Below are 12,431 nucleotides of genomic sequence, written 5' to 3' on the forward strand. Positions count from 1 at the left end.
CATACCGTAGAGGAGTACTCGAAAACATCTGAAGGACCGATACCGAGCCGGTGTTTCAGCCGCGGTTTACTCTTATGGTACTCAGGTGTAGTACATCGTCACTGTGAATACCGTTCTCGCACTTCCGTTAGAACGCTCGTATGAAGGCGGATTCACACATTTGCGTTTGAGTGTGATCCACTGCATCGCAGCCGCTTGTGTCCGCTTACGACTACGAAAACATGGTGATGCCATCTACCGGGCAGCCCTGGAACGCTTCCGATCCGCGTATGTATATTTCGTTGTTTTGTTATGAATCATTCTTTTCCAATGGGATTGAGATGATTCTGGCAATGCTATAAGCGACCATTTTTCATAGGTAGTGCGTAAACTTCATTCGCAAGTGCTTCAAAACCTTCAGTTTATATGTATACGCCGAGCAGTAGAGGTTCCTGTGAACCTTAAATTCCCTGTGGCGCGTTAATGTGGGCTCGTCCCACGCCACAGGAAATTCATCATGGAGTCTCGGTGAGTAATACTCGGAAGCTTTGGTAGGTCTTTCTCGCGCTCTGATTACGACATCGAGTAACAATGCGATGCGTACGCGAAGCGCCGGTGGGGAATAAGGTGTCGTTATCCTTCCGCGGATTTGAATAGATCGTCTTTGCATTCCTATAGCGGCACCCGATACGCGATACTCTTCTGACGGTTTAGCGCACTCGTCGTATCGTTATCAAGTAAACTTACTAAAACGAAAAAAAATAAAATGTTAATTTTATAATTATTTGGATTACCATGTTCTCTACCGCCTACTCCCGTTGCATCGTCCCCTTAGTGACCGTGCAGCGAGCGGGCTGTCCGCAATGAGAGTAGCTGCAATGTGATTGGTCTGAGTCATTTTTGGAGTAGCAATAGGAAGTTGTGGAGCACAAGTTTACACTTAATTTTTATTCCTACCAATGCAAATACTGCGCGATAAGATTTATGTGTTGGCCTGTCCATCAGATGATATTGTCTACTTCGTGTTCCCACTTCGGTGCAAACTTTTGTTAACATCGATAGCACGGAACGTTCAATTCCCTCGAACACAGCATTAGCTGTTGCGTGTAGAATGACCTGGCACAAAAAACATATGCTGATTGATTGAGGACAGCATATATGAACTGCCGTGAATGGCTATTTTAGCTACAGAGGCGAAGGTAAACAACATAGTATATTCCACAAAAATGATGTAAGAACTGAATGATATTGAACACCTAAATTGTTATTTTATTGAAGTCTTGGTTGTAATAAAACTGCTATTATTAATTGAAATGAAATCAAAGCCGTTGTCATTTGATTATTAATACTATTGCAATTTACGTGTAGGACTTTATGCTAACAAAAGATCGGCACGTAAACGATAACTAAGCCTTAGAGACAATCCAGTCGAACTTGTTAAGGTTATTCTTAAGTTTCGATTCGCTTGTTTCGCTAATTTCGTTTATAGAGCAGTTCGTATAAATCTTCCCGCAATATACGAGTAACCTTGAATTTGAACAAAAATCATCGGAATATTGCAATCGAATGTCTATTGGCAATTTTTTTACTGCGAGGTAGAGTTGTTACACCACCACCCAGTCAGCACACTTACTGGGGCCAGATGGCGCCAGGATTGGGCCTTGGCCGTAGGACCTCCCAGGGAATTCGTTGAACTGCCGGCCTGGCGTCTCATTGCATTTCCCGGGCACCGGAATGCCACGAAACTGCCAGGGAGGGAGTTTCCTTGGCGTTCCTTGTATTTGCTTGGTCCGAGCCGGCCAGGGTAGACAGGCGGCCACCAACATTGAAGGTTTTGTGGCGCTGCACTGTATTCACTGGCCCCAGGATTCCACGGAACTGCCAGGGAGTGTTTTTGGGTGTCGTGTATTATTGACCCAATGGGCTTTAATTCGCCCTAATTGAAATCTTGATGACTTCACTACTTAGAGCTAATATTCAATCGATTGATTTGTTTTAAGCTTAATTGATGTTATGATTAGTAGTTTGATTACTTCGAGGAACTATTTACTCAAGACTGTCTGCTAATTGACATTGTGGTGCCTTGTTTACTTCGAGTTATTATGCAACCAGTTGATTCATTATGATCCATTATTAGCTCAGTACACGATATTATTTATCTTCGAGTTACTTTTGACCCAATGGACTTTAATACGGCCTAGTTGGCGTTATGATGAGCTTGTTAATTACTTTAAGCTAATATTAAACCAAATTATTTATTATGAGCTCAATCGACATTATGATTACTCTTTTAAGTACTTTGAGTCACTATTGACTTAATGAACTTTAATTCGGCCTAATTGACATTTTGGTGACTCTTGATTACTTCCGGCACTAACCATATATATATATATATATATATATATATATATATATATATAAACAAATATATGCAGATGAATGAACCGTACGTAATCCAATGAATCAAAGAATAAAGTTTTCAGGAACCCGCCGAAAGCCAAAAATTGGCAAAAAGTTAAGTACGGTTCATTCATCTGCACATATTTGTTTATATCCTCCTCGGAGACCACGTACGATGGTGTGAAGTGCCCGTGTTGTATATTCAATAACGTGGTTCTTGATTCTCGCAGATGATGATGATACCGTGTCTCTAAAGCTCATAAACAAATAATACTACATGTACACGGGACGAGACAAACAGTGGGAGGATTTCTGGAGCACAAACGAGCACGTACCACGTGACACTAAGCGTCGTACCGCGTTCCACGCGGCGGCGTGTGTTTCCAGAACACCTCCGATTGGGTACATTTCGTTTCTTGTGCATTAATAAAACAGATAGGAAACGCCAGAAAGCCAAGGTGGAGTGGTGTAGAAAATAAAGAAAAAAAAAAGTGGAGTGGTGTAGAGGTTAGCACACCCGACAGGACATTGTGAGGCCCAGAGTTCAAATCCTGGCTCCGCCAATTTTTGGCTTTCGGCGGGTTCCTGAAAACTTTGATTCTTTGATTCATTGGATTAAGTACGGTTCATTCATCTGCACATATTTGTTTATATCCTCCTCGGAGACCACGTACGATGGTGTGAAGTGCCCGCACATATATATATATATATATGAAACTGAGAAGAAAAAAACCCTTAGTGAAAAACAGCAACAACGGACGATTTAATCTTCGACGTTTCGGCCGGAGTCCGGCCTTCGTCAGGAAGCTGACGAATATATATATATATATATATATATATATATATATATATATATATATATATATATATATACTTATATATACATATATAATATATATATACTTATATATACATATATACGTGCACACACACACACACACACACACACACACACATATATATATATATATATATATATATATATATATATATGTGTGTGTCCGCAGCGCCCCGATCTCTTTGGAGGAGTGCTTTTTCCCTTTGCACGTGGCTCTGCTGCGGCGAAGCAAAATACGCAAGATCGCGATGCCAACTCCGCGGTTCTTGCTTCACTGCAGTGCACTAGTGCGCGCAGAGAAGCGCACTCAACGTAGCTACCTTACCCACCAAAACAGTCCACGAACATGAGAACTATTCCGCGACCTGCGAGCACTGTCAGTGTTCGGTTTAAAGAAATCAGCGCAAAAGATAACTCACACCATAGTTTCCTCTACACTGACTGTATCGAACTTCATCGCTCCGCCGCGTGACTATCTTGTATAGCGCAATACGATACGCTGACAAAGCCTGGCAGATCGCCATGAGACGCGGCTGCCGAAAGTGAAAAAGTAGAGCGGCAGACAACGGATGCGAGGAGAGGCATGTAACGGGCGCCCCGCTGCGGCGAGACGCCGAAACACACTTGTCCATAGCGATTGAATGTCCGCCCGTGCTCCTTGCGTTCCTCGCGCGTCCTCGCCGCCGCGAAAACTGTGCGCTCACTACCAGCTTCCCCGAGAAATGCTCTGTGCTACCAGATCCTCGCACTGACGCACACCGTCAGAAAGGAACCTCTAACGTCGCGCTGACTATCAGTTCTAGTTTGTATTTTTGTCTTCTTTCTTTTACACCAGCAAAAAAAAAAAAATATATAAAGTTGGTTTTTTTCTGCTGCTAAGTAAGACAACTCTTATTCTGCGTTGCATTTCGTCATCTTCTTAACGATTTCGAAGTCACTTGTTAGCACTTGTTACTTTCGAGTAGAGTCTATGTATAATAACTCCTTGTCGTAAAGTGATATAGAAGGATTACTAACCCATGTGTCACTCACACTTGCTGCTTCGATGATTTTTCTCGTGACTGGTGATGATTCTTGCTGATTATGGAGAAGCTCAGAAGTCGTGAATTGGCTACTCGGATGTTGTTGTTATATTCTTTTAACCCGAGTAGCCGATTCAGGACTTCTGGGCCCGTATTCACTGCCGCGACTGCGGACGCTCAGCCAATTTCAAAAACTGCTCCGTAATCAGCAAGAATCATCACCCTTATCACGAGGTAAATCATCGAAGCAGCAAGCATCATGAAGCAGTGTGGCACTTCTGTTAGCAATCCTTCTATATCACTTTTCTAGAAGGGAGCTGTCATATCTAGACTCTACTCGAAAGTAACAAGGGCATTGGACTTTAAAAACTTTTAAAAGAGGACGAAATACCACGTGGTATAAGAGTTATGGTACTTAGCAGCAGAAACAAAAACAAAAAAGTGTGATAACAATTCTTTTTCTTCTTTCTTATGGGTGTAAAAGAAGACCGAAATACAAAACCAGAGTTGATAGCGCGACGCGAGAGGTTTCTTTCTGACGGTGTGCTTGTAGCCTGAGTGTGTAAGTTATCTTTTGCGCTGTTATCTTTAAGTCCTGAATTAGGCCCGTGACAAGTGTCACGTGACGAGGCCAGGTATTTTCTGCGCTTTGCTTGGCTTCAGTTGTGTGCTTTAGCGCGTAGCAACAAAAATTATTCGCTAGGTGCATTTTGTTTTTGCTAACACGCAAAACGTGCGTAGAACGAAACCTAAAATCACAAATTCGAATACACCAAACGAAACGATCGGAGGGTACGTGTAAGTTACGATGGAATCCTACACGATAGCTTCATGGCCGCCAACACCGCCCGGGTACTTCGCCGTGGAGACCGACGAGCATACTTCCACGTGCTCTTCGCGCGCTTCCCGACTTCAAGCAGCAAACAGAAGGAAACGCTCGATTCACGCGTTTCGGAAGCAACGACAACAATCCCAACGACTTCGGCGCCAGCTCAAGTCGGTGGAAAGGCCAAGCCACAGGTGGTTCGGTATAGGCCTAACAAGGTGCTCGTCACTCGCTGCCTGCGACCAGCGGCCTCGTTAAATAGATAAGTTCGCGAGACCCGTTTTTTGTTTGTTTTGTTTTTGTGTGGACCCATTCCGTAGGAATAGCTTGAACCTTGACCTAGATCTTCCGGTTAGAAGGTTCGTCTTGTATCTTCGTCGTCGCCTCGTCATTTTCGGAGTGTTGTGCGGCACTGGTGGCGGATGCTCTCGTCGCAGTGACACTCTCGTCAATTATATTTGCTGCTTTCTTCGATGTCAAGATTAAATAAACACGCTATGGATTACCCTCGCATCATGGGGTACGTATGTTTTATTTTTCGTGTCTCTCTGTAAACCCCGCGAGCAAACTGCGAAAAAGGCTGGCGATCGGAATGACAAGTTCAACGCATGCTCGTCGCGATCGATTTCTGTTTGCTCTGTCTGTTTTGGACAGCTGTCTGACTGTCTGTTTCTGACCGATCTGTCTGATTGCTTGACGAGCCTTCAAAGTCACGACGATGACCGACTTGATTGTTTTCAGTACGATGATACGAAACTGGGCCACTGGGTCTTGTTCCGTAGGCCGCGACGCCACTGTTGTCGCGCTGCTTCAGCTTAATTTTGACGAGAGGTACAGCGACAGTATTAACTGTCACGCGCCACCCCCATGAATTGTGAACGATACACCTCAACCTACATGCTACCAAGGAAGCGCAGAAGCGGTCACGTGATATATGGTACTACTACCTCACAAGGAGCCGCCAGGTGGTGCCACTTCATCTTCTCGGGGCTAATAGTCAACTCGCCCGAGCCTCCATCGCAAGCAATGTTTGATACAGGGATGACATGCAGTTGTACGTGATTTGAGCTGATGATCGAAAGTGCCGAAGATTCGAACGAGTCTACCGTAACCAGACTTGTACGTAATCCGTTACAAGTAACGAAATTACTTGTAATCCCTTACAATTATCAGTAATTTAGTAACGGAATAATTACATATTTTCTAGAGTAATTTTAAAGTAATTCCGTTACATTTTTTACGTAACGGATTCCTTGTAATCCGTTACATTTTTTTTTTCAGGACCAACCCCCCCCCCCCCCCCCCCCCTTCCTTTGTTAAGATAGGGTTGTTTTTAATTTGGTAAAGTCGAGCGCAGTGACACTGACACGCGAATTGACCAGCGCAAAGGGAGGCTTGGCACTCTTCAGTTCCGCAATGCCTTTTTTGTTTTGCAATTAAAAAAATCCAAATAAACATTTCTACAAAAAAATAAAAAAGAAAAAGGAGGGAGGGGGCAAGTTATATCCGCTTTTTTTAGTCCCTTTGTTTTTTCTTTGCGATCGAAAACTGGGAGAGGAGGACACAAGTGATTGTGTGCCTCTTCGAGAAGCTCGAGGTGGTAAGTGGACAAAAAAAATTAACAATGCCCTTCTCGGTTATAGGGACTACGACCATTTTCCTAATGTCACAACAAGAGACAACGCTCCGTCTGCCCTAAAATCCACTAGAAGAGATGTGATAATATGTGAAGGTGTTATTGCCGCAAGCATCCTCGTTCGTCGCTGCACACTTATCATCTTCTCTTAGAAAACAGGATGTATATTTTTCTGCATCTTTCACATTATTTGACGCCGTTTTAAAAGCTACTTAACCTCTAGGGTTGGTCCTCTTTATTTGTGAATTCCAGCCTGGTTATCTGCATCTCAGTCACCCTTTTATGAGTCAGCTTTTTGCGAGCACTTGGAAAATGGTAATAGTCTTTCTTTCTTTCTTTTTTCTGTTTTGCCCTAGCAGGACGCATCTCATCTCGAACAGATATTTTTACGAATAAAACATAATGGTGGCGGACGTAGACTTGATATTCAGTGCTTGACGGGTGAGTGAAACTCGTGAGTGGGGCCATAGCGCGGCTTACTTAGTACTCTGCCCTTCGCTGCCCGTGGCATCAGCGGACGTCTATCTGGAGAACACCGGAGTAAACTGCAGTCGGTTCGTGCTCCACGCGGTTTTGAACGGCACCAAAAAGGTACACACGGCAAACGTGCGTTTACATTACCTTGTTTTAACCGACGCTCTAAGTTGTTATGAGTGTCCTTTTTTTTAGTACTTATATTTATATACTAGGAGCTTTGTTTGTATTCACCAACGTCTCAACCGAGGCTCGACCTCTTCATAACCAAAGGAAAAAGAATATGGAGCCAAACCTTATTTATTATTTAATTATCACCTTACTGTTACAACTATGTTTTGCTATTGCCTGGCAATATATGGAGGTATAGTAAGATGGACATAAATCAGTTCTTATTCTAGTTTTGGCTAGATGACATGATGACTTCCACAGCTTTGCGATTTAGACAACGGAGAATTTTAGTAGATCGGTCCGATGACTCCGATAACGATACCCGATACACCGCCACCGCCTTTGCGCATGCATCATATTGTTATCGGGGGCATCGGAGGAATCGGAACGATTTACTGAAACTCTCTTTTATCAAGCAACAGCTGCAACGACAAAGCTTTGTTCTATCTTCGAGGTAAATAGTACTTCCACTGCTTCGCTGAAGAAGCTCAATGCAGACCATAAAGCATTCATCAGGAACAATATGGCAGTCCCATCCAGTGCCTCAGTTCAGTGGGTGTTCAGCGTAGCAGTCGACATATTGAGTAAGAAATGACCCAAAATGTCTGGCGAGACTTTCGAGTGCCAGCTGTTGCTCAAAATACTCAGGGTCATTAAATGGAACAGCTTGCAACAATAAGAACTTGAATAACCCCCTTCCCTTTGTTTCTTACTTGAGGACAATAATGTTGAAAGTAACGCCACGAAAGTAACGGATTACTTTTTGGAGTAACGGTCAGTTACTTTTATGCGAGGGTAATTGTAATTGTAATAAATTACAATTCAGCCTTGAGTAATTGTAAATGTAATTCCTTATTATTTTTCAGTAACGTGTACAAGTCTGACCGTAACGATCCGGCCGTGTAGCGGGGCCCCAACTATTATATTTTCAGTATATAAATAAAATGAAACAATATTTTTGGCGCAATGTTGGCGAAAATTCATCACATTTTCGCGAAATGTCGTAGGGTGTATCAGGGTAAGCACTTTGTCGCAGTGCGGCGCAAATGGCGCAGTAGTCACATCACTGCAACATGACGTTTTAGCATATATCCTTCCGATAACTCCGATAACGACACCTTTGCGCATGCTTCGTTTCGTCGTGGGGTACCGTTATCGTAGGTAGCGGGACTATCTACTAAAACTCACATAGTATGACACTGAAACTAATAAAAAAAAAATAAGAATTTTGGTAAGGGGGGTTCGACCCGCGCCCCTGCCCATTTCTACGTGAGTATTGTACCAATGTGTGTTCCTAATGCGTGTTTCACGTTACATACCCCAGGGTGTCTCATCGCCCGGGGTAAATGTCGCATCTACAGCGCGGATACATATTAAACAACCGATTGGTGCTCGACTAAATGCCCGCTGTCTAGACATGCGAAGAACGCAATATACAGGTGGAACCTGAGGAAGAGGAGGACGTCGCAAAACATAGCTCTGGTTGCAATTATTAGTGGGTAGATGCAACGCTAGCTGTCTTTGTCCCTAGTCAATCGTCGGAACGCGTTCGAACGCTGGCGACCGGTATCTGTCGTGCGCGTTCGAACAGCGAGGGAGACAAGGACAGCGTGCTTTGCGTCCCCACAAATCATTCCAACCAGATCTCAGCGTTCCGACGTCCCAGCGCAGTCATCTCCTCCTTCTTTCGTTAGATCGAAACTATATATCCGGAACTTCGGGACCCTTTTAATTGTCTTGACATTTTTGCTTGTTTTGTTTTGTTTCTGTGCCGTTAATTTTTGGTCACAGCTTTTTGAAGCACTTTTATTTTACCGCCTTCGTGGCGAAGAAGTTTCGTCTTGTCTTCCGGAGTCAACGTTTCGAACTTTAGCCGGTCGGAAGCTCCCCCAAGGAGTTGCTTTACGAAGTGAAACTATATATTTCGTCGTATTTTTTTCCCCGACACTACTGAATAATACAAGAAATGTGTTTTCCTCTAGAGACTTTATTTTATATATTCAGCTTTATTGCGCCTTTTTATTTTTGTAGCTTCGGCAAGTTTTTAATCACCAGTAAGATACGCTCCCGATCGTGCCTGCGAAATTACTCGCTACAAGACGTGCCATAATTTCTTAATCGTTCTTATTACTCAACCGTATCGTTATCTGATATTCTTATCAGGGTGAGAAAACCATACATGAAAACATCCAATTGGCGGTCGACGGTTGCATGTAGCAATCCAGAACAAATCATACGTACATTTTTCTCGCAAAAAAAAAAAAAAATATATATAGACAGTTCTTTTTATCATGTACTGGTACCTCTCTCCACTTTTCCTATCATTTTCGCCCTGGAAAGTCTTTATCGCTAGCAGGAAGCGCTGACTATACGTATTCTAAAGGATTCTCATTACCGTATTCTTATCTGATATCGTTATCGGAGTGAGAGGACGACCTACGCCCAACGTCCTATCGGCGGTCTTAGCAACTCGTAACACCTAACTGAATTAATAGCTACAAGTTTTCTGATAGCGATAACTATGTGGAAACAAGCGACTGCTATCTACAGGTTCGTCTTCTCCTAACGTTGGAGGCGGCGGTCGGTGTTTTTCCCCTGTTCTCTGTGTGGTCGGTATTTTTCCAGCGTCGCTCGTCGGCGTGCCACGCTGGAAGCGCGGACGGTGCATACTGCAAATCGCCCCATAAAACGTTTGACGCGCGACCGCGATAACGACGCGAGGGGTTCACGCACACCGCTATACGAATCACGGTATCCCAAGTGTTACACGCGACATTACGTTACGTGTCAGAAAGAATTCGCGAAGACGAGCTGTAACGCGCAATCCAGGATTATGCGTTTGCGATAAGCGCCGCCTCCGGGAATGTGAGCGTCTCGGTTTCGACGTCTTTGTGAGTACAGTCGGGGAGACGTTTGGTTTGTCAGCGAGGAGACTGAGAAGTCTTCTTGTCTACGTGAGGCGTGTGTGCCTTCTCCAACGTGTGAGCTGAATAGTTGGATGGGCCGATTCACTCCAGCTGATTGGTTGCAGCATAGCTGTTCCTGCTGAACGATCCCATCTTTGTCAGACCCGATTTGGTGGGTCAGTCGATTTCCTTGGGCTACGATGTCTCCGCGCATCTTGATGACCGGGCGGTGTGCTTCGCACGATATCACGACCGGTAAGCTTGGGGGAAGAGTTGTTGTGTTGTTTTGACCGATGTGTTTTCAATGCGTCAGCGTGAAAGTGACATACACTTTCCATGTGTCTCGTGTATTTATTAAAAAAAAAAAGTGAATATATACACAGGGTCCCTAATTGTGCTTAACAAATCGAAAAGTCATTTGCTCTCGACGATCGGGCGCCCGAGGTAGACAAGCAGCATTTAAATTACTCCGTAACTATGTAAATCCGAGCGCTATTAACGCAGCGAGCCATTGGGGCCATTGACGTTTCTGGGAAAGCGCTATACCATGTCATTTTGGTTTTGTTCTCTAGGCGTGTGTTACCGTCTATTAATTTATCTAAGCAAGCGCGAAGACTGCGCTTTTACTCTTCGCGTCAGTGTGTATTGCAACTAACTTTGGCTCCGCGCTCGTACTTGATATGGAACGAAGTGTATAGCTACAGATTTTCTGCCGGTGAAATGCACAATAATATTTGAATCTATATAGGCGTCGTCTCAACTTGCTCCTATTTTGATCGTGCGCTGAAACACCACAATGTGCCAGTCTAGTTTATGCCGTGCATATACAGGGTGTTTCACGAAAGGTGGATAAATCCGATAGTCCGAAAACTACGCGTTGCAAAGAAAAAAAAAAAAAAAAAAAGGCTTCCGCCGTTTTGGTTCTGGGCCAGGGGCCCATTTAGGAAAACTATAAAAGTTCAAGATAATTAAGTTCTTAATTATTTTCGCGTAATTAACTTTTTTTAATATTGTGTTTAAGGGCATGGTTTCAATTGGAAAATTGCTCAGCATCATCAAAAGACACTAAATCAACAAACTGCAGAACGATAGAAGGCACGCGAAGCATTTTACGGCTTTCTAAAAAACTGCACAAATTCTACGGGTTTTTAAGTTTCGGTTTGCTATCGGAGCGTATCTCGTCCCCGGCGGCACCGCGCCCCGTGGAGAAATTGTGCATCCAACCTCTGCTGCGCTGTCATCGCGCGACGCAGCAAAGACTTCTCGTCGATGTGTTACATTGTATGCCAATCCAATAACAAAATGCTGCTCGCTAAAAAAAATAAAAAATAAAGTGTTATTACACTTCAACTACATTTGACAGGATGTCTACGACGGCAATTTCTTTTTCTTTGCGTCACGGCAGACGGGTGTTTCACATATGTTCATTGCTCTCATTTTCTTTTTCTGCCGCAGCTGTGTGGACGATCGACCTCGCCGACAGGATGGAGAAGAACGGGTACAAAACCAAAGCGCACGGTAAGCTCCACTTAAAATCACTCGCTTAAGTTACTGGTCGAAAACACTTCCCGCTTGTGAACACTACATGTTGACTCGCTCATGCTCGCAAGAAAAGCGTTGCGTCAGATTCCAGTGTCACAATTTACACAAGCCATAGCCCATATGCTCATAGGGTTTGAGAGACGTGATGATGTCAAAGGGTCGGATGACATTTTCTCGTGACGCAATAACGTAACGTGCGTGTGATGCCACGTGACATTTTGCCTGTATGAGCTGGGAACACACAAAACATGTGCCCATGCATCTCATTTGCCACATATTCTGAGCGTCTTGAAGGTTATCAATTATAATCGCGACACGGGGATTTTTTTTTTATTGTCACTACTTTGGGGTGACCCTTTCGCAGGTCTTCTGTGGGTGAGTGAGTGGGTGAGTGAATGGGTGAGTGAGTGAGTGAGTGAGTGAGTGGGTGAATGGGTGAGTGAGTGAGTGGGTGGGTGAGGGTGTGAGGGTGAGTGAGTGGGTGAGGGTGTGAGGGTGAGTGAGTGGGTGAGACGGTGAGAGTGAGAAAGGCATGGCGCGCACGTGTTATTTTACATAGAAAGTGTTTGGGACTAAAATTTTATTTAAAAAAAGCCCAACAGGTGTAACGCAAGCGTGTACCACATAATTTCCCTAT

General features: G+C 43.9%; 1 protein-coding gene across 1 annotated transcript in view; it reads left to right on the top strand.

The window, feature by feature from the left end:
* LOC115314054 (uncharacterized MFS-type transporter C09D4.1) overlaps nucleotides 1–12,431 on the top strand; it is a 158,076-nt gene that overhangs the window by 84,869 nt on the left and 60,776 nt on the right. Inside the window, exon 2 of the mRNA XM_040219063.3 lies at nucleotides 11,708–11,770. Coding sequence (XP_040074997.1) covers nucleotides 11,737–11,770 — 34 coding nt within the window. The 5' untranslated portion in view covers nucleotides 11,708–11,736. The remainder of the gene's footprint in view (nucleotides 1–11,707; nucleotides 11,771–12,431) is intronic.

The sequence above is a fragment of the Ixodes scapularis genome, unplaced genomic scaffold, assembly GCF_016920785.2.
Source record: "Ixodes scapularis isolate PalLabHiFi unplaced genomic scaffold, ASM1692078v2 PGA_scaffold5__190_contigs__length_132052651, whole genome shotgun sequence".
NCBI lineage: Eukaryota > Metazoa > Arthropoda > Arachnida > Ixodida > Ixodidae > Ixodes > Ixodes scapularis.